At 38.0% G+C, this 25,034-nt stretch overlaps 2 protein-coding genes across 5 annotated transcripts; both read right to left on the bottom strand.

The window, feature by feature from the left end:
- Window positions 1–755: 755 nt before the first annotated feature.
- On the bottom strand, window positions 756–8,584 carry LOC149678129 (multidrug resistance-associated protein 1-like). The gene is made up of 7 exons (XM_089836992.1): window positions 8,131–8,584; window positions 7,830–8,006; window positions 7,573–7,686; window positions 7,369–7,506; window positions 7,271–7,309; window positions 7,172–7,225; window positions 756–773 (listed from the first exon to the last, which is right to left on the bottom strand). The coding sequence occupies exons 1-7, from the start codon at window positions 8,173–8,175 to the stop codon at window positions 756–758; spliced, it is 585 nt and encodes a 194-aa protein (XP_089693118.1). The 5' UTR covers window positions 8,176–8,584.
- Window positions 8,585–9,622: 1,038 nt separating this feature from the next.
- Window positions 9,623–18,225, bottom strand: LOC149678128 (uncharacterized). Of its 4 annotated transcripts, none has more exons than XM_089836144.1 (8): window positions 17,909–18,218; window positions 13,205–13,258; window positions 12,190–12,510; window positions 10,606–11,469; window positions 10,471–10,534; window positions 10,223–10,397; window positions 9,811–9,927; window positions 9,623–9,713 (listed from the first exon to the last, which is right to left on the bottom strand). In XM_089836144.1, the coding sequence occupies exons 3-8, from the start codon at window positions 12,508–12,510 to the stop codon at window positions 9,680–9,682; spliced, it is 1,575 nt and encodes a 524-aa protein (XP_089692270.1). In that variant the 5' UTR covers window positions 13,205–13,258; window positions 17,909–18,218; the 3' UTR covers window positions 9,623–9,679. The 4 variants fall into 4 exon arrangements, with proteins under 4 accessions (XP_089692270.1, XP_089692268.1, XP_089692269.1 ...); XM_089836142.1 differs by having other exon boundaries at window positions 13,205–13,289; window positions 17,909–18,217; XM_089836143.1 differs by lacking the exon at window positions 17,909–18,218 and having other exon boundaries at window positions 13,205–13,346.
- Window positions 18,226–25,034: the final 6,809 nt, after the last annotated feature.

Here is a 25,034-nt window from a genome sequence, read left to right as displayed (position 1 = left end):
ATCATGTACTGATTATCTTTCCAAGAAAGGGGAGCCGCTATCTTGGCTTTTGCTATTCTATACAGCCTTGATAATGTTTAATTTTCCGTTATGTGATACATTGGCCTATACGTCGGACAAAAATTGAAAGACCACTCCAGCAATCAAGCAAGGCCCGACTGTCCTCAACAAGGGCCAAGCGATGGATTTGCATTGATATTTGGTTCTGTTTCTTTCTTCTGAAAATCTTTTCATTTCCATATCATCGCCGTCATTTTTGGTCTCATCTTTGGGTTTCCAGTATTTTTCGAAAATGCACGAGACATTCAGCGCTTGCTCCGCGTCATTCAAGTCGTACACATCCTGTGGCTCCAGATTTTTCTTCCAACCTTTCCACAGGGCGCTAAAATTCGTTAAAGCTTCTTCAAGCAAGGTCAATTTACAATAATGCAAGAACGGGATGAGATTTACCTGGTAAGCCATGAATGAACCACACGTGAACAAAACGATGCATCTTCTTCCCTTGATTTCTTAAGATATTAAAAATAATCATCTTTATGTTAAGTGCATATATCCCAAATAGCTTATAGGAGAGCACCTGACCGCGCGTTACTACAAACCAAGAAACTAGTACCCTTAAAAAGACGTCTGAGTTAGGAGGCGTGACCGATAGTATTCAAGGCCGTCCTAGAAAAGTAGCTTAGAAAATACCATGGAATATATGGGGGCATAATTATTCCTTTTAGCAGTATGCAATTCTGTTATTATGTATGACACTAACACTGTACTAAGAGCTAAATCGAGAAAAACAAGCGACAAGGCTGGAGCTCCTAGTAACCATCGTCGAACTTACATTACATGAATAACTTATTACAAGTTGGGAAAACCAAAATATTACCTCTCCGAGTCAAGACGACTACTTACAAACTTATTTACCCAGATATGGAAATGTTTCTTAAGTTAAAATTTATGAAATATTAAAGCAGTATACAAAGCATAGCAAATATACTGTAAATCAGACGACATTTTACATCCAATAATGATATACTTGTACACATTAAAATCATCCGATGGGGGAGAAACGGGAAATGAAGAGATAAAACTTTGGAGGGATACTACCTTTACGTGTTTGTAAAGGCCCAATTTTCTACTCCTCAACTGTATGCCCTCTATGTTCAAAGCCATATTCACAACAGGGTTGCCATATAAACACTATCCTCTCGTTTCACCTCAACGATTTTCTTAGTTTGTCAACATGACTGTTAACGTTACATAACACCAAAGCTTATTTGTGGCTACACACACTAAAAGTAAATGTGTACCATAAAAAGCATGAAAACACGAAGCTATTATCCGATTACGATCAGACCTTTCACTGGTCTGGGCTGCGTTCAGCAGAGCTCACCAAAAAAGGCAGCGGATTTTGGAAATGTTTACCGGTGAGCTCTGTCGTCATAGCTTCTCTCCGGTCATCGGCGTTTTATAAATGACGCTAGCGCAATAAAGCGTGCAAGGTACCAAGGCTTAACAAAAATTGTATGATAACATATTTATAGAGATAGATAACAACTTTTATAATTAAAATTAGAAACTAGCATATCTCTCAAAATTCTCGCGTGATCAACTGGTTTCACGCCAATTAAATAGCTATAGTCCCAAAGAGCTATTTGTATTAATTCATCCATGGTTTTTTCGCCAAGCTGAGAACTACACGTTTTACGTCACGTTATCCAAAAAGCCGACTATTTTCTTTGAAGACCGCGCTAGCTCAGCGCTAAGCACCGTGACGTCAAAATTCAAAAACAAAATCCCGTTATGTAGGACACTGTTAACAGCGCTGGGCTCTGCTGAACGCGGCCCAGATTTCCACCATGATTATAATATCTAAGCCTAAAGTGTACTTAACTTTCGGCTCACTCTGTACCGTTAATGTCTCTGCATTACAGAAACGAAATCCAAACCCAAGCGTTTACTTTTTGGTTCACTAGGCCTATTGACAAATCAAAGTTCATTTGACCGACATAGTAGCATTGTACTTGTATTCACTTTAGAAAGGATTATGCTATAAACAGATGTAGTATAGCTTAGGTAATTAATCAAAAATGTCTTGATTAGAATCAAGACCTAAAAAGTATCGATAAGACTGAGGTTATCACTTGTCTGAAGGATCAGATATTAATTTTTCTTTTTAATTGAAACTTAAATGCATGCTTAAGAAAAAACAACGTTCCATTACCGTTTTCCGTTGAAATAAATAATTTTACTGGTAATCAATTTCAAAAATTTACTTATCTCGGCTTTTCGACCACAATTCCATTCCCCGAAAACATTTTATCATTACATTAATTACTTTTGGGAGAGTACGTGTATGGTTTTGCATTTTGAAAGGTTCCTAAAGACGTTATATCCCCATTCATGACCGGCACGCTTCGCAGTGGAACATTTTAATTATTCTAAAACCAATGGCGCCAAATTCAATAGGGACAGTAAGATTTTTACTCGCGGTTTTGCAAAATGATGTAATATCAAGTGTACTTTAGTCAACCGTCGTATTGTTCTTTCTCATAGTTCAGGGCATGATCAGTGTTACTGCCCAATTTCTCTCTCTAGTTTCTAACAATGGTTAGAGACTATTTGATATGGCACGGACAACATTTGTAAATTCTTAGTAGCACAAAAGGAAAAAAATCCAATTTTTTTATATTTTGGTTTGAATTAAATAAACTCATGATAGTAGTTATAACGAACAGAAAGTCAAGGGAATGGCACCGGTAATGAGCAGCAAAAAGAGAGGAATGTTTGTTTCAAGTTAGCAGAGGGACATGGTAGTGAAAATGGTAATCTAGAATTTTGTTCGTTCAAACCTTAATATATCATGAAAAATTCAAGTGAGGAGGCGGCACTACCATGAAAGATTGATTTTGGCAGATAACAGCGAAAAAATTATGTTCTACACACACTCGGACTATGGGAGAGTTTCAAGGCCGAGGTCGCACATGATGAAATTTCAACTCCAGTTTACATCAGTTCTCCCTAGTCGTACTAGTAGCAGGTTAAGCTATAGTTTGCTCAGGTCCTGTTAGTCTCGAAAGGGTTATATAGTGCTTGAAACTTTTAAAAGGTTCTTGTCATGGCTAAACAGACCGCTATTACAGTTTTTTATTGTTTTATAGGCTATTTTGACACGTTATCTCCCAAAAGTAATTAATGTAATGATAAAATGTTTTCGGGGAATGGAATTGTGGTCGAAAAGCCGAGATAAGTAAATTTTTGAAATTGATTACCAGTAAAATTATTTATTTCAACGGAAAACGGTAATGGAACGTTGTTTTTTCTTAAGCATGCATTTAAGTTTCAATTAAAAAGAAAAATTAATATCTGATCCTTCAGACAAGTGATAACCTCAGTCTTATCGATACTTTTTAGGTCTTGATTCTAATCAAGACATTTTTGATTAATATCTGTTCCTTCAGTCTTCATATTAATTAAGAATGTTAAGAAACTGTTTTACATTTTCAAAATCTGCACAAGCACCCACAAGTACCTACAAGCACCCACAATTACCTACAAGCACCCACAAGTACCCACAAACAACCACAAGTACCCACAAGCACCCACAAGCACCTACAAGCACCCACAAGCACCCACAAGTACCTACAAGCACCCACAAGTACCCATAAGTACCTATAAGCACCCACAAGTACCCATAAGTACCTATAAGCATCCACAAGTACCCATAAGTACCTAGAAGCACCCACAAGCACCCACAAGTACCTACAAGCACCCACAAGTACCTACAAGCACCCACAAGCACCCACAAGTACCCACAAGTACCTACAAGCACCCACAAGTACCTACAAGCACCCACAAGCACCCACAAGAACCAACAAGTACCCACAAGCACCCACAAGTACCTACAAGCACCCACAAGTACCTACAAGCACCCACAAGTACCTACAAGCACCCACAAGTACCGAAAAGCACCCACAAGTACCTAAAAGCACCCACAAGTACCTAAAAGCACCCACAAGTACCTAAAAGCACCCACTAGTACCTACAAGCACCCACTAGTACCTACAAGCACCCACTAGTACCAACAAGCATCCATAAGTACCTACAAGCACCCACAAGTACCTACAAGCACCCACAAGTACCTACAAGCACCCACAAGTACCTACAAGCACCCACAAGTACCTACATGCACCCACAAGTACCTAAAAGCACCCACAAGTACCTAAAAGCACACACTAGTACCTACAAGCACCCACTAGTACCTACAAGCACCCACAAGTACCAACAAGCATCCATAAGTACCTACAAGCACCCACAAGTACCTACAAGCACCCACAAGTACCTACATGCACCCACAAGTACCTACATGCACCCACAAGTACCTACAAGCACCAACTAGTACCTACAAGCACCCACAAGTACCTACAAGCATCCATAAATACCTACAAGCATCCATAAATACCTACAAGCATCCATAAATACCTACAAGCACCCACAAGTACCTACAAGCGCCCACAAGTACTTACAAGCTTCCATAAGTACCTACAAGCATCCATAAGTACCTATAAGCACCCACAAGTACCTAAAAGCACCCACAAGTACCTACAAGCACCCACAAGTACCTACAAGCACCCACAAGTACCTACAAGCACCCACAAGTACCTACATGCACCCACAAGTACCTACAAGCACCTACAAGCACCCACAAGTACCTACAAGCATCCATAAATACCTACAAGCACCCACAAGTACCTTCAAGCACCCACAAGTACCTACAAGCATCCATAAGTACCAACAAGCACCCACAAGTACCTACAAGCACCCACAAGTACCTACAAGTACCCACAAGTACCAAAGGCAGTTGGTTACATAATTTATTAGTGTGGGGGACCTTTTCCAACTTAACTTGTTAGCTCACACAAAGCTAGGTCCCCTTGTTTTTCAACCACCACGAAATATGAACCAAATAGCTTTAAAAGTGCTAACATCATAAACTGACTCTTTACACTGCTTAAATATCGCAGATTGGAATGGTTTTGAAAATTTAAATTTAAACATACTTAGACTTAATTATAGTCAATGAAAATTGCTTAGCGCCACGTTAAGTGTTGTACCTTCCATTTAAAACCATTTTCAAGTCTAACAAACGTATAGTTTTTCTAAAATCGGAGTAACCGGAATGTTTTTTTCTTAAAATTTCCCATGTTATTTCTATGGGAAAAATTCCTGTTTTTCATAAAAAGGTGTGAAAAATTTTATGGAAATGAAAACCACCCTTAGCAACTTTATTTTTTATAAAATTAACTAATTAATGTATCTCTTTGAAATTTTAACCACATATTTTGGGCCAGAATTGTAGTTCTGTGGAATTTTTTCAAAACTGTTAATGCAATACAAAAAAATCTACATCCAAACAACAAACCCTCCTTATACATTAAGAGCAGTATGAAGTCATATCTAAGAGAGCTACCGCTCTCTCAGAATATATAAACATCCATTTTAAATAATAATATTAAAAAACATTTTTGGAATATCAAAATGAAATAGAGCTTTAAAGCTACAAAAGTACTAAATGCACAATAATTACGAAAAGTATTTCCACATATTCACTTTATATTAAGGATAAAGGGAATATTATGGTTCTGTAGGATTCCTTTACACATCAAAACAAAACGAACTTCTAACGCAGCGCACTACTGTAACAACGGACGGACACACACAGACAAAAGCATAGACTGCTTTTTAACTCTTTCCGTATTAATTTTGAATTGAGAAACAAGATTATCTTAAATATTAAAATGAATATAATTAATATTTAATATTTTCTTCGTTAGTTATTCGCCTTATTGAACGTTACATCGTTTTAAAAAAGAACAATTAAACATTCTTGAGAGACTTGACTAATATTGGCGTTTGAAATGAAGCATACGCCGGTTGCTTCGCCTTATCCAAATAGGTAGTATATAAGGGTGTCGAACTACAGTTAAAAGCAAGAACAACCGCAATTGCGAAAACCTATCGTGGACAACCCACCCTAGGGAGGCTAGACGTTTCTCGTAACCCTAGCTGATCGCCGCGAATGTCTTAAACCAAACGATGACGATGGAGTAGAAGCCAGGTGTGCAGACTGGTGTCCATGTGGGATGGACAAAAACAAAGACCAGAAGATGGTGGTGTAGAAGCCAGGTGTACAGACTGGTGTCCATGTGGTATGGACAAAAACAAAGACCAGAAGATGGTGGTGTTAGAAGCCAGTGTGTACAGACTGGTGTCCATGTGGGATGGACAGTGACCAGAAGATGGTGGTGTTAGAAGCCAGTAAGTACAGACTGGTGTCCATGCGCGATGGACAAAAACGAAGACCAGAAGATGGTGGTGTTAGAAGCCAGTGTGTACAGACTGGTGTCCATGGGGGATGGACAATGACCAGAAGATGGTGGTGTAGAAGCCAGGTGTACAGACTGGTGTCCATGTGGTATGGACAAAAACAAAGACCAGAAGATGGTGGTGTTAGAAGCCAGTGTGTACAGACTGGTGTCCATGTGGGATGGACAATGACCAGAAGATGGTGGTGTTAGAAGCCAGTAAGTACAGACTGGTGTCCATGCGCGATGGACAAAAACGAAGACCAGAAGATGGTGGTGTTAGAAGCCAGTGTGTACAGACTGGTGTCCATGTGGGATGGACAATGACCAGAAGATGGTGGTGTTAGAAGCCAGTAAGTACAGACTGGTGTCCATGCGCGATGGACAAAAACGAAGACCAGAAGATGGTGGTGTTAGAAGCCAGTGTGTACAGACTGGTGTCCATGTGGGATGGACAAAGACCAGAAGATGGTGGTGTTAGAAGCCAGTGTGTACAGACTGGTGTCCATGTGGGATGGACGAAGGCCATAAGATGGTGGTGATTAGAAGCCTGTAAGTACAGACTGGTGTCCGTGTGGGATGGACAAAGACCAGAAGATGGTGGTGTGAGAACTCGCCATAGAGTAGCCAATTCCGTGACTGTGAAAGCAGTTCGGAAATGGCGAACACGTTTGCTCCGATTTGGAAACTGCGAACGCGGTCACGTGGGTGTAACAACAGACACAGACACACACACAGACAGACACACACGATCGTTACAGAACCTCTCCGTGACATACGTCACTCGGAGAGGTAAAAACTAGATGAAGTATTACCATTTTTACTTCGATTGCGTACGTGTGTTTTTCGTAGTGCGGAGAGCCGTCACTCTGTGTGTGTAATACAAGGGTAATTACTACTAAAGGGTAAATTACCGACTCAATTACCAACCCGAAATAGTCATCTTTGTCGTTCTGAAATATTACACATTATTATATTGCTGCAATAATTAGGAAAGAAAACCTTGGCTTACTTGTAAATAGTACTTGATGATAGTAGATCTCAGTGTAATAGTTTGCGTTAGTGTTAAGAGGAACCAAAACATGGTCAGGATTCCGGACAACACCGCGCCACCCCCTCTGCCGTAAATTATGAGGAATAACGCCAAGATCTGCAACAAATAAGATCCAATTTAATTCATCAAAATGTTTATATTGATTTTTGTAAATTATCTTACGTAAGTTCCAAATTGAAGGACGACCGCCAAATTGTCAACGACTTCATAATCGCCGTAATATATTTGTTTACCAAATTTTAAGACGCTAATTGCGGCCAGTAACAAAACCGAGAGCTGAAAACACAAATCAAAAGTAATAGCTACTTTTTAAGTATTACAGTGGCAAGAACGCGCGTCTCGTGTTAAGCCAGATGTACAATTAAGGCGTATTGCATGAGCAATTTTGCTTTGTGGTATTTAGGAGTAAAAGTACTTACATTTTTCGTAATTGAAAGAAGAGAACAACGGACTCCTCGCCTCTCCGACTTGGCGATCAGCGCGATTTCCAATGGAAGGAACAACCAGAGTATGGCGCATGGCACCCAGACCAGAATGGTCTTTTGAAAACAAGGAGTGAAGTCTGGGTCATCCGTGTACCATGTCAAATTGGAGTCCTGATTAAAATAATGTGATGGTTAAATTATTAAATGCCAAGATGAAATTTTGAACACATATTTTTTTGCTATCAAATGCCATTAACAGAATCCTGGTAAAGTAAATAAACAACAAGTAACATACCCAAAATGGAGATTCGCAAAAGTCGTCGAGAATAAATGAATCCATTTGGAGATGAATAATACTAAAATCTTTTCTAAAATAAATTTCAGCAATTTGTCTAACAAACTAGTTGCTATGATGTTTTCGAGCGTCTAAATAAACCGTAGCGTTGATAGCGTAAAACCATCAAACCCTACATTAAAAGGCCTTGATCGAAGCTGGCTGGCAAAAGTGCACAAGTGTATTTCAGAACAAATTCGTCTACATAAGAGTACCGAATAACAAAATACCAGACTTGAGGCGTTGAAACCCGTCGTACGCTTTTAAGAACTGTACATTTTATGGAAGAAAAATTGTCCTTATAGTATTAGTAGGAAAGTCTTTATAATAATCTCATGATGATACGGCATAGTTGAGAACAACCAAAAAGAGTAAAATTAATTTATAAAAATTTATCCTTCCCAAGATAGCCTAAACTTTAATGAATCTGAACCTTCATTTAAAGTTGAGTAAAGAAACGTTACACACCGAAAAAATTTGCAATCAAATTTACAGTAAGCCACTGGCGACACCTAACGCCAGTATGTTGATGTAAATTTTACATTGAGATTTATCAGTGTTATTGAATGCAACGATTGCCGTTGTTTTAAACACGCCGTTTTCTGTCGCTTTGACGGTTTCTCTAGCATTATAATTAGCTATACTTTAATGTTTAGAAAACAGCAAGATGGAACGGCAAAATACCTTGGTTTTGCTGTTATTGCGACAGGAACATATACAGTTTTTTCTACATTTACTTAGTGGTTTCTTGATAGCTAACCGCACCGTGATATTGATGAAACTGTGCCGTTTTATTAATGGTCAGCCTAACCGTGTAATTGATAAAATCGTGATGTTTCCTTGATGGTAAATCTAGCTGTGATTGTATGAAAATTGTGCTGTTTTCTTGAACATACGCCTAAAAGTGAAAATGATTTATTTGTGCTGTTTTTTTAATGGTAAGCCTAACCGTGTAATTGATAAAATCGTGCTGTTTCCTTGACGGTAATGCTGGCTGTGATTGTTTGTAAATTGTGCTGTTTTCTTGAACATATGCCCAACAGTAAAATTGATTTATTTGTGCTGTTTCTTTAATGGTAAGCCTAACCGTGTAAAGGATAAGATTGTGCTGTTTCCTTGACGGTAATGCTGGCTGTGATTGTTTGTAAATTGTGCTGTTTTCTTGAACATATGCCCAACAGTGAAATTAACTTATTTTTGATGTTTATTTAATGGTAAGCCAAACCGTGTAAATGATAAAATTTTGCTGTTTCCTTGATGGTAAATTTAGCTGTGATTTGTCAAAATAGTGCTGTTTTTTTAAGATATGCCCAACAGTGAAAATCATTTATTTTTGCTGTTTTTTAATGGTAAGCCTAACCGTGTAATTGATCAAATTTAACTGGTTCCCTGATAGTAAGCCTAAGCGTACTTTTTACCAACTGTTTTAGTTATATTCAGTGCAACGTCACGTTTGTGGTTGTTCAGTCAGATTTTTTATTGAAAGATTATTTTGTACAAATGAAAAATTTTAGTCTGCTTCTTCTTCTATGATATTCATGTCACTAAAGTTAAAAATTAAACATGATTAAAATCCAAGAAAAATATTTGTAACCTGCACAGCTAATTAATTTTAATTTTCAAAGTTTTATTAAATATTACCTTTCGCTGGACCATTCAAAATTTTGCAGTTTGTTAATAAGCGCCAACACTTTTGGGTTAACTGGAGGCGGCTTTTTCCTCCCTTTCTTTGCTTGCGGGTTTATTTTAGCAGCACATCTATTCAGAATAACAATTTGTAAATTAAGGGTATTAATAATTCTTTTAAAAATATATTCCATATGTTTGACACTTCCTATATATTCTTGGTATAATTTAAATGGATAATGTAATAGTGACGTGTCTGTGTGTGTGTGTGTATCTGTCTGTGTGTGTATCTGTCTGTGTGTCACAGCCCATGTGACCGCGTTATTTTCTGTCAGTGATTGGATTCGAACCACCGACTTCTTGATTTCCGTCTCGGAGAGATAATATTTTCCTTTTCCGAACTTGTTACAATATATTTTTGAATTACCTTTGAAAAAACTCCATAAAACAGGCACACTCGTCGGGGTATTTAATGTTTGTCATGTAATAGATTCCAAGCAAAGCAGCCAAAGCATCAATCAGGTCACTAGCTTGAATGTGATCGTTCACAATATTGTTATCAATCGATAACATAAGCATTTCTGCCGTAAACAGATCAGTTCCTGAAATTTTTTTTCCATAAATGTATCTATTAACCTACTATCCTATAGTAATGGTTTTCTACTCGTTACATACCAGAAACTGTCAGACAAGGGTGTGCTTTAATTTTTTTTTCCAATTCCTCCAGACTTGTTCCTGGCTGTTTTGAATTTCCGTTAGAAAATTAGTCCTACACCACTTTGTAAGTACACAATTAATATAAAAAGTTACCTCAAAGCACGGAAAAATATTTTCTGATTTTTCATTGAAATGTTTGAACAGCAAATGTATGATACAAGAGATTGAGTTAAGGCTATTCCACGAAGAATTTTTGTCATATTTTTTCATGATCTCCTTTATTTCTTTGCTTTTGATGCGCGAGAACAATCCCAAAATCTTCTTCCCGTTTTCTGTGAAAAACGTATGGAATAGCGCCCGCAAATCCTTGCCTAACAAAATCTCGTTGTGGACAAAAATGCCATACGTTTCAAAAAGAAACGGCCAATTTTCATGGAGTGTTTTTCCATGGAGCTCTTCGTTGCAATCGTCCCTTTGTAAAATATAGGTGTCTTTTAAATTTTTCTTTACTGTTTCAATATTGGGGGTCAATTCGTGCGCCATAGCCTTTAACTCTTGCTGAGCTACCAAGCAAGCTTCTTTTCCGACTAGTTCATTTTCGGGCTGGGAATTAAAGTGGTCAATTCTTGAAACATATTTGTTTTTTTGGGATTTTCGCACTCTGGGTATGTTATTGTCTTTGTCTCTTGTCATATTTTCAATGCGATTTTTTAATTGGGTACCAAAACTAGCGTACCCGCAACCTAGAATCTCCCCATCCAGTTTATCGCAAATGGCCTCCGGATAAATGGAATATAGTTTCTTGGCTACCTCCATAAGCTGGCTTGTGAGCGGTCTCGGACAAACTTGTAAAATGTTGTTCACCAAATCCTTTACGGCGGTTCTTCTGGCTTTTTTGCTAAGTTTTTTCCCACTTAGCAGCTGTGTTTTAACACTTTGTTTAAAAATCTCTGGGTCTATTTTGTACTTTTCGACCCAGTTTGATTTGCAGACTCGGTTTTGTGTATTCTGAGGAACCTTTTAAAAATCAGAGAATTATAAAAATCAAAGCCTCAAATTAGCTTTATATCTGTTCAGCGCCTCTGGCGAAGGGTCTGGAAACTACTCTCATAGAGACTGGATAACTTACGAAGGTTCGCAAAACCTACGCCAGGTGGCTCGATCGCAGCGTCATCGGACGGTGATTATGTGAACTTTCGTAAGTTACCCAGTCTATATGGGAATAGTTTCTAGACCTTCCAGCAGAGGCGCTTAATAGATATAAGGATAATAGACGGTTAAATAAATTCCTTTGCAAAGTTTCTACTAAGAGGAAGTTTTTTCTCATGGAACGGGATACGAAACTTTGCAGGCGAATATTCTGCAAACTAAAAGCTTCGAATTTCGATACATGAGAGAAAACTTGGTCGTTGTTTGAAGCATTGGATAAGAATTTTTTTAACAGACCCAAAAATGTAGTGTAAAATCAAGAACGGATTCAGGAACGCCGAGCATGCAACGCTGGCGCCATGAAGTTATACTACTGTTGAAGCGCTGGGATTTTTCGAGATCTAAAAGCAGATTTGCATTATTTACAACGGAGGCAAAAAAATTTTCAACGCAAGTAGGACTTCATGGTACCAGGTTTTAATGTTACGTTTCGACGTTCTTATGATATCCTAAATCCGTTCTTGGTAAAATAAATAAAATTACGAAACACAAAGTATTTTGCGGGGTAAAACAGGAAATGTTTGTTACTTCTCTGGATGATTCGCCAACTTGCTTGTCGATCAGATCACTGGTCGAATCCCTTTTGCTAGTAACTTCAGAATTTCTCTCGACATATTGTTGAAGTAAACGTATTTGAATTGGCTTTAAAATGGATTGGTCTATATCTTCTTGCCTGATGAGGTTAAGGTCGGACGGCTTCTCAACACCCAGAGATATTACACGCTCGAGAAGCTTAGCAAGTGTTGTTGGATTTTTTGATAGTTGCGGCAATGCCAGAAGTAAATAGCTCTCAAGTACGTTTTTTTCCTGTATGGAAATATCTGTTTCCATAAATTCAACATCGGCCATCTGAAAAGAAATTCTTGGTTAGCAGTTATTTTGCATAACTTTACTAAAACTAAATATACGATCGATGATTTAATCTTTAAATTTCCGCGTGGCCCTATACAGCCAGCGTTGGAAATCTAAGTATATTACAGGGTTCGTACAAACATTTTGAGTTCAAATTCCCTGACTTTTCCAGGTTTTCACTGACCATATGCTACAAATTTCCCTGACCATTCTGGGCCTGTTTTCAAATTTCTCTGACTATTTTAGGCCTATTTTCAAATTTCTCTGACTATTTTAGGCCTATTTTCAAATTTCTCTGACTATTTTAGGCCTATTTTCAAATTTCTCTGACTATTTTAGGCCTAATATCAAATTTCCCTGAATAATTTTGGCCTAATATCAAATTTCCCTGAATAATTTTGGCCTAATATCAAATTTCCCTGAATAATTTTGGCCTAATATCAAATTTCCCTGAATAATTTTGGCCTAATATCAAATTTCCCTGAATAATTTTGGCCTAATATCAAATTCCCGGACAATTTAAGGTATATTTTCAAATTCCTCGACTTTTAGACCTATTTTTAATTTCCCTGTCGTTTTAGGCTTATTTTCAAATTCCCTCACTTTTCCAGGTTTTTCAGGTTTTCCAGATTGTGTACGAACCCTATATAATAATTTATCGTATAAAAGATTATATAATTCTCTCGCTTACGGTTTCTTGATCCTAAAATATCGGATGATCCGTTTGGCTGTGGCAAACTAGATGCTTTAAAACAACACAATCCTTTTCGTTAAATCTGTACATTTGCAAAGGGTAAAAGTCACTCGCTTCTTTTATGGGTATTATGTTTGATGCATTTAAATCAATCAATTCGTATACACTTAATGCCAAGTTTAACACTGAAGAATATCGTTGCACTAATAAAAATACCTCATTTCCCTTAACTATTAATGTCTCAATTTTCCCAAATAAAACTTGGTTTACTGAACTCTGAATAATAATGAATTGACCAATTTCATACTCTGTACCCAAATAAGTAATCTTGGGAGTAGATATACTGTTAATATCATTAAGATGAAAGCTTAACGCCATATTTTTAATTTCCTCATCACAGAAATCATTCGGAGAAAAAGTAATAGAGCGACGAAAATTGAAATCCAAATCTGACCCAAAATACGATCCACTTGCTAAATAAGCCTGGAGCTTTTGGTGTTTTTCGGCGAGGGATTTGGTTGGATTTATGAAATTTTTCGTTTGTCTTGCACACTTTTTAAAATACCCGTTTTTACTTTCGAATCTTAAAGTATAGACTCTTATTAATGGACCAAATTGCAATAGTAACTCAGGATAATGGGCAAAGACGTAATGATGTTTTGGTTTAAGTCTATAGTTCGGAAACGTTTCCATTAAATCAGTTTTATATTGGTCGAGAAGTACAATAAGAATAGCTATATCTTCTTTCGATATTTTAGGTGCACAAATATATTGAACAATTAATTTTAATTGTAAATAGAGAGACCAAACAGGGTCAGAGGCGTCTTTCACACAAACTCCCACAATTAATGAAAGCATTCTAACCATGCACCAATTTTGAGAGGCATTGCCTGTTAGTTTTGAACTGTTAGCTATTTGAGGACAAGGCTTACTATTTGCGTCGCTTCCGCTATACTTGAAATGGGTTATCATAAAATTTAGATGGGGCAATGAGAACCATTTTTTCACTTTAACCAAATCATTTAAAAACAGGCGCAAATCATAAGCTACGACTCCCTCAAAGAGATCATGAGCCAAACAGGGTGGCAATCCGGGATTGCAAACATGAAAATCCTTTAAAACATTAAATGGCGAATCCATTTTAATTCCCATGACTGTGTCATTAACGCCTTCAGTTATTTGTTGTAGAGCAGACTCATAGCTTTTAATCGACCTCTTTTTGCCAACAATATCTTTTCCTATATCAGCAAAATTAATTTCGCAATAGCGGCAGATATGCCCACTACTAAAACCTAGCTGGAAACCACCCACCTCATGTGACCCAAGATTATCCCCTACCAGGGCGAAAAGATTAACTTTTACATTTTCTCCATTGCTTAACTCTATTCCATTTTTCTGTAAGTCTTTCAAGTCGTCAACCAACTTACTAAAAAATTTAGTCACACCTTTTCTTTTCATATCTAATTCTTTGCATAGAGAAATTAATTGTATATGATCTATATTGGATCTTTTTTCTGGTGGTACATTTAATAGAGTATAATATACGCCAATTAATTTATTCTTTGATTTAGCCGAGCCCAATGGGTTTACTGTCTGGAATGCATCTTGAAATATTATTAAATTTAGTGCCTTTTCTGAAAAGGCCAGATTTTCCCTATAGACTTTACCATCAGTTACGTCTCTTAACAAATTATTAGACTCTCTATTGTAAGTTGGCTTTACAAACTGAAGCATTTTCGCGACTTCATGGTTAGAAATAAATGTTTTAAGTGTGTTTTTAATAGGCACGTAATTATAAAATAGTTTTTGGCCTTCGTGGTACCCGAGCAAAATGCCTACAGGGGGTACGTAATTAAGTTGTGATTCGTTGAACTTTTTACGGTGATAGTCTGTCTTAAAAATTGAATCGTTCATTGTGCCCAGCAAATCACATTCTTTTATAGATTTTAAAACTTGCAAGACAGTTGTCTCATCAAGCCCCATATCATTAAGTTTGCACCTAAGTTTTATTTCGATATGATCTGATTCAATTTCTTTAAGAGACTGAAATTCTTCAATAATTGTTTGTATGGTGGACACGGGAATTAACTTTTTAGTCTCAAGCTTCAGATAAAAAAGCCCCAAGTTTCTAGCAAATAAAGTCTCGGGATCTGTATCAGTCACATCATAATTTTGGCTTGAATCGGCACCATTACCACCATCAAAAATTAGGTCACTACCGGGGTTTCTGTTAGTTTTTTCAGGAGAAACTAAAGCATTCGCATAAGGTACAACACCACTTTTATGATTTCGAGACAAGTGTGTAGAAAACGAAGATAGTACACTGTAACTTTTTAATTCGTTACACTTGTAGGGGCAAATCACTCCGAGGCCTTGCCTTATGTGAGATTTTAAATGTGATACAAGGCACTTAAAATCTTCAAATCCTTTCTGGCAGTTCTGAATAGAGCATTTCAATGAATCTTCTAAAACTGAAGGTGGAACCGAATTTGTGTTTAAGCTATTTTCAGGGCATGGTCTTTTTCTGTGTAGCCTTTGGCAGTGACTTTTAAGCGAGCTATAATTTGAGAAATTGTTTGTACATGAATCAAAACCACAAGGATATTGAATATTTGGCACGTTCTGGTGCAATTTATAGTGTTTTATGTAATTTTCTATATTTTGAAAAGAACAGTAGCAAACACCACATTTTTTTACGACCTTCATTTCTCCTGTAAGTAGACCTTTATTCTAAAGACTGTAAAGGGCTATACTTGACACACCTGTAACCTTAGGACTTCTCTACTGCAAAAAAAAAATCGAGGGGCAGTTCACTTAGCTTCAGGGTGCGTATTTGAACAGCATTTAACGAATCTAATTATTTAATCAATGCACAGTGGATAATCATTCTAATCAGATTTGATCATGTTCAGTGCAAAATTAAATGGAGCGTGAAGGGTTCAAACAAGTTAAGTTTATTCGCTTCAGAATGATAAACTAATCTCAAAACCGTTATTAAAACTAACAAAGCTTCTACAATTTTTGAATCGATTTTCGAAGTCGGGGATATGCGGTTAAGCGCGCACCGAAAAAAACGGGTACGGGCACGTGTAGCTACCTTTTATAGTGCATTTGTCCGATGCACTGTGTACACGTACCCGTACCAAAGAAAATATACGCTCCAGGAATGGAAGCTATGTCTCGGGGTTGGGTTAATCAAGGAACTTCCGGTCTATGCAATTTCGAATGTAGCCGGAAATACCTCGGCCAACCGAGCCTGCCTTTGAGGAGGGGAGAGACAAAAATTTACACTAGAGGAAGCTACACTTTCCATTCCTGGGGCGTGTATCTTCTTTGCCCGTACCCGCTTTTTTCGGTGCGCGCTTAACCTCTAATGATTCGAAACTAAGTTGACAATCCTCACTTTTTTTGAATTTTCCAGCAAATTCCGACCGCCACTCTCACTGGCCATAGTTAAGCCTAATAATCGCGCTGTCATGATATGGAGCTCGTGGATTAAGCCAAACTGAAGGAGTCGGGTTTAGCCATAGCCCACTCGATCCGCGCTCCCGGACGCTGCGCTGCTCGCGCTATAGAGCTATTTCAGGGGGAGGGGGGTAATGGCTACGTCACCAATGCTATTTGCCCATAAAGAAAACCCTCATAAAATGGCCGCCCTACACTCAAAGGCAGGCCCAATTTTCGTAGCACTGCACACGAAATTTTTCCCCCACTGAAATAGCTCTATAGAGCAGCTTGCGTTGTGACGCGCGTAATCGAGTGGGCTATGGTTTAGCGGAAGAATTAGCCTTATATCTATTCAGCGCCTCTGGCGGAGTGTCTGGAAACTAGAGACTGGGTATCTTACACAGGTTCGCAGAACCAACCCCGGGTGGTTCGAGCGCTGGGCCATTTGGCGGTGTTTCTGCGAACTTTCGTAAGTTACTAAGTCTCTATGGGGTAGTTTCCAGAAACTCCGCCAGAGGCGCAGAAAAGAAATAAGGCTAATTCGAAAAATACAGAATAAAATGGTCGAATTAATTTCGGATCTTTTAGGCCCAATATTGGAAACTTTGAAAATCGATAAAAAACAATTATTATTGAAACACCTTTAAAAACTAGTCGAGGGGCTGTCACTCAGCTTAATCGGTGTACACGCTGTACCTTTGACTGTACTAAAGTAATTAGACGTAATCTTTAAAAGCCCTGCCTTTGACAGTGCTAAAATTATTACGCGTAATCCGTGTACTGGGAATCTTCGAGAGATTAGCCCCTCCAAACTAATTTTGAAGCGAACGGGGCCCTGTAGCTTTCAAACTGCATTTTAAATTACGGTGAAAAAATTACTACCATTTCACCCAAATTAGAAGTTGTAGTTTATTTTTTTTTTTGATTAGTGTGTGAACACCTGAGTTAGCCCAACTTAAGGACCTTTCACACTATACTCCCCATTCACACGTTAATCAATAATTATAAACTGTTTTTCGGAATTCATATTTAACAGGCGAAAATAGGCGTCGGGCGGCGTTTGGCTATTTCCGCCTGTTTTTCAGACTAAAATAGTGCCCGGCCTGTGGGCCGCTATTTAGGCCTGAAAACAGGCGGAATAGCTCATAGATTATTTACGCCCGATAAACAGGCTAAAATAGACACTTCGTACTAATTTGATATAAAAAGACGGATAGCTAAATTAGTTGTGAACAAAACTGAAATGTTTCTTACCGGTTAATTGTTCACGAACTTCTTTTCATTTAACAGATAAACAATCACACAAGTCTATTAAGGTAGTCCAATTACTCACGACAACAACTAAAGCGCGTACTTTGGCTTTAAAAATATGACTATATTGATAATTAATGACCTGTTTTTACACATGTGGGCGATGACTTGGCAAAAGAAAACTTTACGACTTAATGCCAGATAAAATCCAAGAAACCCTCGAAAACGACGAAAAGAGTTCACTCGGACTCTGGAACCCGCTTCCTCCTACCTTGGGCCTTGAATCTATTGTCCAATATCAAGAAGGGGCTGGGGGTGTAGCAGCGGTATGTTCGCTCACGTTGTAAATAAAAAATAAACTCTCTCACCTTATCATCTAACCCCTTTCGTTTTGCTTCGGGCGGGGGGTGGGGGTGGGCTAATTCCAGCTTTTCAAAGAAAATACAAGCCCTTCCCATTTCAGAACCATGGAAAATTTTCTGAAACCTTAAAGGGACAATGAACGGCTTAAAAAGGTTTATTTGATTTAGTTTAGAATGATAAATTATGCTCGGAAACGATAATTAAATCTCATCAAAACATTTGATTTATTTTTTAACTCATTTTAAAAACTATCTGTTCTTCGATTCGCCGGAATATTAGAATTACAGCATAAGTAAATTTATACGGTTATAATTTAATCACTGTTTAGAGTAGGGAATCGAGGGGCTATTAACTCTAATTTTATGCACGGTAAATCAATTAAGCATAGAAAAAGATAGCGCTATACACTCATTAGGGTAAGGTATAGAGGGGTTATCCACTCATTAGGGTAGGGTATAGAGGGGCTATTCACTCGTACGATATGGCTACTATTACGAGCCCTTGGGCCGTCTTGTTTATAAATACGAGAGACGAGTCAGACGACGCGACCAGTTCAGAGGCAAAAATCAGAGAGAATTTGGAAGGGGAGTTGAAGCTAGGGCCAGAAAATGTCGTTCTTAAAACCACGTGATTAGGGTAGGTCGCTTTCCGGTTTAGTGTTACTTGAAGCTACCTCTAGACCGGAAACTAGGCTACCCGGTTATACCCCCTTAATTTTAAGAGTAGATACATCTCGTTTAGCATTGTCAAAGGCTATAGCTTCCACTCCCTATCTCAATTTTCTCTGCAAAAATCGATAGAGCTTTTATTCCCCAAACGGTCAAACCCCTTTTTCTTGTACATCGAGATAAAGATCTTACTCTTCTAGGAAACGTTCCACGGTACCCGTGTTGAGAATTTAGTGAAGTAACTTGCGCGTTTTTTAAAATAAGTTAATAATTAAAATTGTGTAAATATTATCAAACCTGTATAGATTAAGATTACGAAAAGAAAATTATCAAGTGCAAGTGAACTACAATAATAAAAAAAACCCACCTAACTCCTAAAAATACCTTAAATAAAAAATAAAAAAAAATAAAATCCTTGAACTTTCAAATTCTAAAGAAACCACCAAGCCTTTAAAAGTAACCAAAATACACCTTTGTAAAAATAACCTTTTTATCAATAAGAAAGCCTTTGTCAAATGTAATCTAGAAGATCTTCTCTCTCGAGCTAGCGAAAGGGGAACGTCCCCAAAAAACCCAAAAAAAAAACACCTCCAAGTGCCCAAAAACGAATGCACGTGTACCGCAGAAAGCTCGACGATGATTGGCTAGCTTGGAGAGAGGAAACTTTAAAATTATCTCTCCCTTTTTTGTCACTGGACCCGAATGGTCATTATAATACCTTTAACATTATCATTTCGTATTAAAATTATTGTTTAGTTAAAACTGAGTCGCTAAACAATTACCAACAACCAAAATAACTATTCATCAATTGTTTCAGTCCGGTGGATGGACATAAATTGGCTCTCCCACTAGCGCTTTTCTACACCCCGTGCCTAGCCAATTTTAGCCATGCAGGTGGGTCCCGAAAAGAATGACCGCGTGTAAGAAGGCGATGGAATTTATTTTTAACATCAGAAGTTAACAACAGAAGAAACCGGGAATAAGTACGCCCGTTACATATTTTAGTTGGAAAACATTATTCACCTCTCAACTTCATATACAGTACCTTCAGCAAGGGATGGGCCATTTCTCTATTATTATTATTATTATTATTATTATAAGGCACTTTCGCTTGCTTTATTTAAGTTTAGTACGATCACGTCTTGTATATGGCTGGGTTGCCTGGGGTGGCTGTAGTAAATATTTACTTGATAAAATTGAAAGCGTCCAGAGGAAATTCGTTTTTTACTGTCATTATAATTTTTTAAACCATCTTGATTACAATTATGAAACATTATTATCAGTTCTGGGCTTGCCAACAATTAGAACTTTTTGTACCATGTTTGATTTCAAGTTCATTTTTAAATTAATTAATTGCATACTACCACTACCAGTATTGTTAGCTAAACTAAACTTTTTAGTTCCGAGACTTTCCAGAAATAATCCTTGTACATTTTACGTAGTCGGTAAGAATTTAATACCAATTAACAGGATGCAACATTCGTGCAACTTGCTGGCGCACAAATTTGTTATTTTTTCCACTCGCCTTGAGCATCTTCGATAGCATATATATATATGTTAAAATATTTAAATTTAAAACACTAGCCTTAATTGAAAGGAGAGTTTTTATGTCTTTTTTCTGTAAATAATGTTTTGTAAATATTTTTCTCGATATTACTGTGTACATTCTCGTGAGTTCCTGTAACTTTTTATGTACACAATAAACTTCTATTTCATTTCATTATTATTATTATTATTATTATTATTATTATTATTATTATTATTATTATTATTGTATTAAATCAGATTACAATTACATTCGTTAAAACAAATTAAGATTTAATAGATTAAAGGGAGCATGCAAAGTCCAAACAAGTTGAGTTTATTTGATTTGGAATGATAAACAAGGCTCAAAACCGTTATTAAAACTCACCAAAACATTTCCGCTATTTTTTGATCGAAATTCAAACTTGCCGATATTAGGCCTAAATTAAGATCCGAAATTAATTCCATTCTGTATTCTGTATTTTTCGAATTCTCCCCCAAATTACAACCGCCACTCTCATTGGCCATGGTTAAGCCTAATTATCGCGCTATCAAGTTAAGCTTCCAGAGTCGTGGTCTACATCCACGAGAGCCCGATAATTAGGCTTAACTATGGCCAATGAGAGTGGAAGTTGGAATTTGGGGGAGATTTCGAAAAATACAGAACACAGAGTCGAATTAATTTCGGATCTTAATTTAGGCCTAATATCGGCAAGTTTGAATTTCGATCAAAAAATAACGGAAATGTTTTGGTGAGTTTTAATAACAGTTTTGAGCCTAGTTTATCATCACAAATCTAGTAAACTAAACTTGTTTGGACATTTCATGCTCCCTTTAAACTATTAAATCCTAATTAAACTTGTTTTAACGAATGTAATCGGATTTATACAGGAAATTATACACCCAATAGAGAAGTGGCCAATCCGTTGCTATTATTCATTTATTGTTTTGATTATAATGCGATCGGGTTTATTATTATATGGATAGTACCTCTAGCAAGCTCATTAAATATTGGATCAGCGGTATTTATGATAAAAGTATTAAAGTCAGGTAAATGTATCTTCTAAATATTTTAACTGTATCCCAAAATAAACAGCTTTTACTTAATTGACAGTAATTATAAAGAAAACCTCAAACACTGGATAGTTACTGTTTTTAACAGCAAGTAGTAATCTTTAAAAAGCTGTAGGAAAGATGATTTATAACAGTCACAATCATAGTAATTTAACCCGCTCAATGCTGTATATCTCAATACTTTTTACCGATTTCATGAAAAACAGCCACTAGTTGTAAATATTACCAGTTCCTTGCATCAAGCTCAAGAAACGGTATTACTGTAATTGCACGGTATAATAAATTTAAAAACTGCAAAGTAAGGTGTTTTCTACAGTAAAGTTCTGTGTTCGAAATACACTGTTGAATACTGTGTTTTGTACAGTGTATTGACGTTAATCCCATTTAACTGCACCTTTTTGTAATATTAACTGTGGATATTAAATATAAAAAACTGCAAACTAACGTGTTTTCTACAGTAACGTCCTGTCTTCGCAATAAACAGTTGAATACTGTTTTTCTTACAGTGTATTGACGTTAATCCCATTTTACTGCACCTTTTTGTAATTTCAACTGTGAATATTAAATATAAAAAACTGCAAACTAACGTGTTTTCTACAGTAACGTCCAGTGTTCGCAATAAACAGTTGAATACTGTTTTTCTTACAGTGTATTGACGTTAATCCCATTTTACTGCACCTTTTTGTAATTTCAACTGTGAATATTATATATGTATCGTTAACTTCTTACGATTCTAGTATGCTTAATTAGTCATACGAAATAATTAGTCTTGACATTAATAACTAACTAGTTTATTGAGTGAACCGAGACGTGCTAACTACGCATCGCTACTGCTGTTGCATCCTCTTGTGCAATCGTGTTGTTTACATTTATAGAGATGTCAGCGCCATCTCTTTAACTTTGGTCCTTTAGGAGTGACCGCGAAATACAATATGATAATGTTACATCTTTCCTTTTTTTTTTTTTCTTTTTTTTATTTTGAACAAGTTATGACCCACTGAAGGTGGTTAAAGATACTGATTAATAAACAACTATAATGATAAAAAAACTAAACAGAAAAAAAACAAAAGTTATTTCGATGTTTGAACTTGAACTAGAGATCAAGCCTGTGAGGGACCTTTCTGACCCGACTAGAACGGCGGACCGTAACAGGTGGACTGGACACCCGTGGCACTGTCGAGGGGGTAGTCGCTACTGGAACAGGAGTCGCAAAATGTGGACTAGCGTGAAACTGTTCGTTGGTGGGCGACGTCTCTGTTTTAACCACAGGTTTCACATCGTCCCCTGGGAGACCGGTTTCTTCGGTTCGTAGGATTTGATGTCTGTTACGCCTCAATATGGCGCCATCATCCAGTTGCAGTTTATAGGAACGGTGTGCGACCTGGTTAAGGACACGTCCTTTACGTACCCACGCCGTGTTATCCGGATTTTTAATTCGTATTATGTCGCCCTTCTTCAGTGGACGCAGATTTCTTCCCGTAGTTGGCTGCTTATGCTTCTGAACTGTTTTCCCACTTGACGGGAAGTTGACTACGGGTAAACGCGTTCGGAGAGAACGACCCATTAAGAGCTGGGCTGGCGATTTGCCATGGTCCAGAGGAGTGTTGCGGTAGCTCAGAAGACCGAGTTCATAATCGCAACCAGACGCTTGTGCTTTTTTCATGAGACGTTTGGCAATCTGGACCCCCTTTTCTGCTAACCCGTTTGATCTGGGGTAGTTTGGGCTTGACTTGGTTGAGCGGAACCCATACTCTCTAGCAAACTGTCGAAACTCGTGAGAGTCAAAAGGCATGTTATCGGATAACAACTCCTGAGGAATGCCGTGACGCGCAAAAATCTTCTTAAGACTCCTTATAACGGAACCAGCCGTGGTAGAGCCAAGTGCGTCAACTTCTATATAGTTTGAATACGCATCGTACACAGCAATGTAGTTTTGCCCGTTTTGAGAGAAGAGGTCGGTTCCTACTCTTTCCCATGGTTGTTGAGGAACGTCACGCATCGTAAGTGGTTCATGCGGAGGCGTATATTGTAGTTGATTGCAGGTAGCGCAAGACTTGCATTTGCGCTCTATGTCAGAATTCATATTCGGCCAATATACCGATTGACGTGCTCGTCGGCGACATTTCTCGATGCCCAGATGCCCGTCATGAATGTATTGAAGCATAGTTGGACGTAACCGTGTTGGTACGACGATCCGATGTCCCTTGAGGACTAAGCCATCCACTTCCGTGAGGTCAGACTGAACAGAACCATAAGCCGCTGTTACGTCACAACTAGAATTCCAGCCGGTACGCATTAAGACTTTGAGGCGGGTCAAGACTGGGTCTTTCGCTGTCTCGCTTCTGAGTTGGTCTACTAACTCGTTTGTAACCGGCAAGAGCTTGACTATCGAGCTTACGTGTACTTGGGTTGCATCATGCCACTCCCGATCTGCTGGCTGACAAGGTAGGGTAGCTCGGGATAAAGCATCGGCGACGATTAGGTCTTTACCCGGCTTGTACTCCATTTTGTACTGGTATTTGGTCAGTGAGAAGAACAATCTTTGCAAACGAGGAGGGATGTCCGCTAGTGGTCGTTTAGACATCGCTAACAGGGGTTTGTGGTCGGTCTCGAGCACGACGTCCTTTCCATATATGTAATTATGAAATTTCTTGCACCCAAACACTAGCCCCAAGCTCTCCTTTTCTATTTGGGCATATCTGGTTTCTGCGTCTGTCAGAGCCCGAGATGCATAAGCCACAGGCTTCCATTGTTCTCCATGCTGTTGTAGGAGGACTGCCCCTAGACCATGTTGGGATGCGTCTGTTGAGACCTTTGTTTTTCTGGAGAGGTCGTAGTACTGGAGAACGGGGTCACTCATCAGTATCGTCTGAATCCGTTTCCACTCTGTGTCATGTTCTGCGGCCCATTGTGGCTCTTGATCGTGCTTCAGAAATGATCGTAAATGTACGGTATGGGCTGACAAATTTGGAACAAACTTGCCCACATAGTTTACGACACCCAACGCCCGTTGTACTTCGGCCCTGGTTCGAGGAGTAGGCATGCTTGCTATGGCCTCGACTTTATTTGGATCCGGCCGCATTCCTTCTTTGGATATGATTTCACCCATATAGGTTACGGTAGTCGCTCGGAAAATGCATTTATCAGGGTTGAGCGTAGCATTGGCAGCTTCTAATGTGGCTAAAGCATTATGCAGGTTGCGATCATGTTCTTCCAGAGTTTTACCCCAGACCATCGCTACTGCTGTTGCATCCTCTTGTGCAATCGTGTTGTTTACATTTATAGAGATGTCAGCGCCATCTCTTTAACTTTGGTCCTTTAGGAGTGACCGCGAAATACAATATGATAATGTTACAATATATGAAACGGCAAAATAACGTGTTTTCTACAGTAAAGTCCTGTGTTCGTTAAAAACAGTTGAATACTGCTTCTTCTACAGTGTATTGATGTTAATCCCATTTAACTGCACCTTTCTGTAATATCAACTGTGGATATGCTTT

The sequence above is a fragment of the Phalangium opilio genome, unplaced genomic scaffold (genome assembly GCF_054372755.1).
Source record: "Phalangium opilio isolate 3A_F unplaced genomic scaffold, DU_Popi_V2 ptg000042l_1, whole genome shotgun sequence".
NCBI classification, from domain to species: Eukaryota; Metazoa; Arthropoda; class Arachnida; order Opiliones; family Phalangiidae; genus Phalangium; species Phalangium opilio.
Note: the sequence above shows the minus strand (reverse complement) of the source record. Positions and strands in the feature narration are given on the sequence as shown.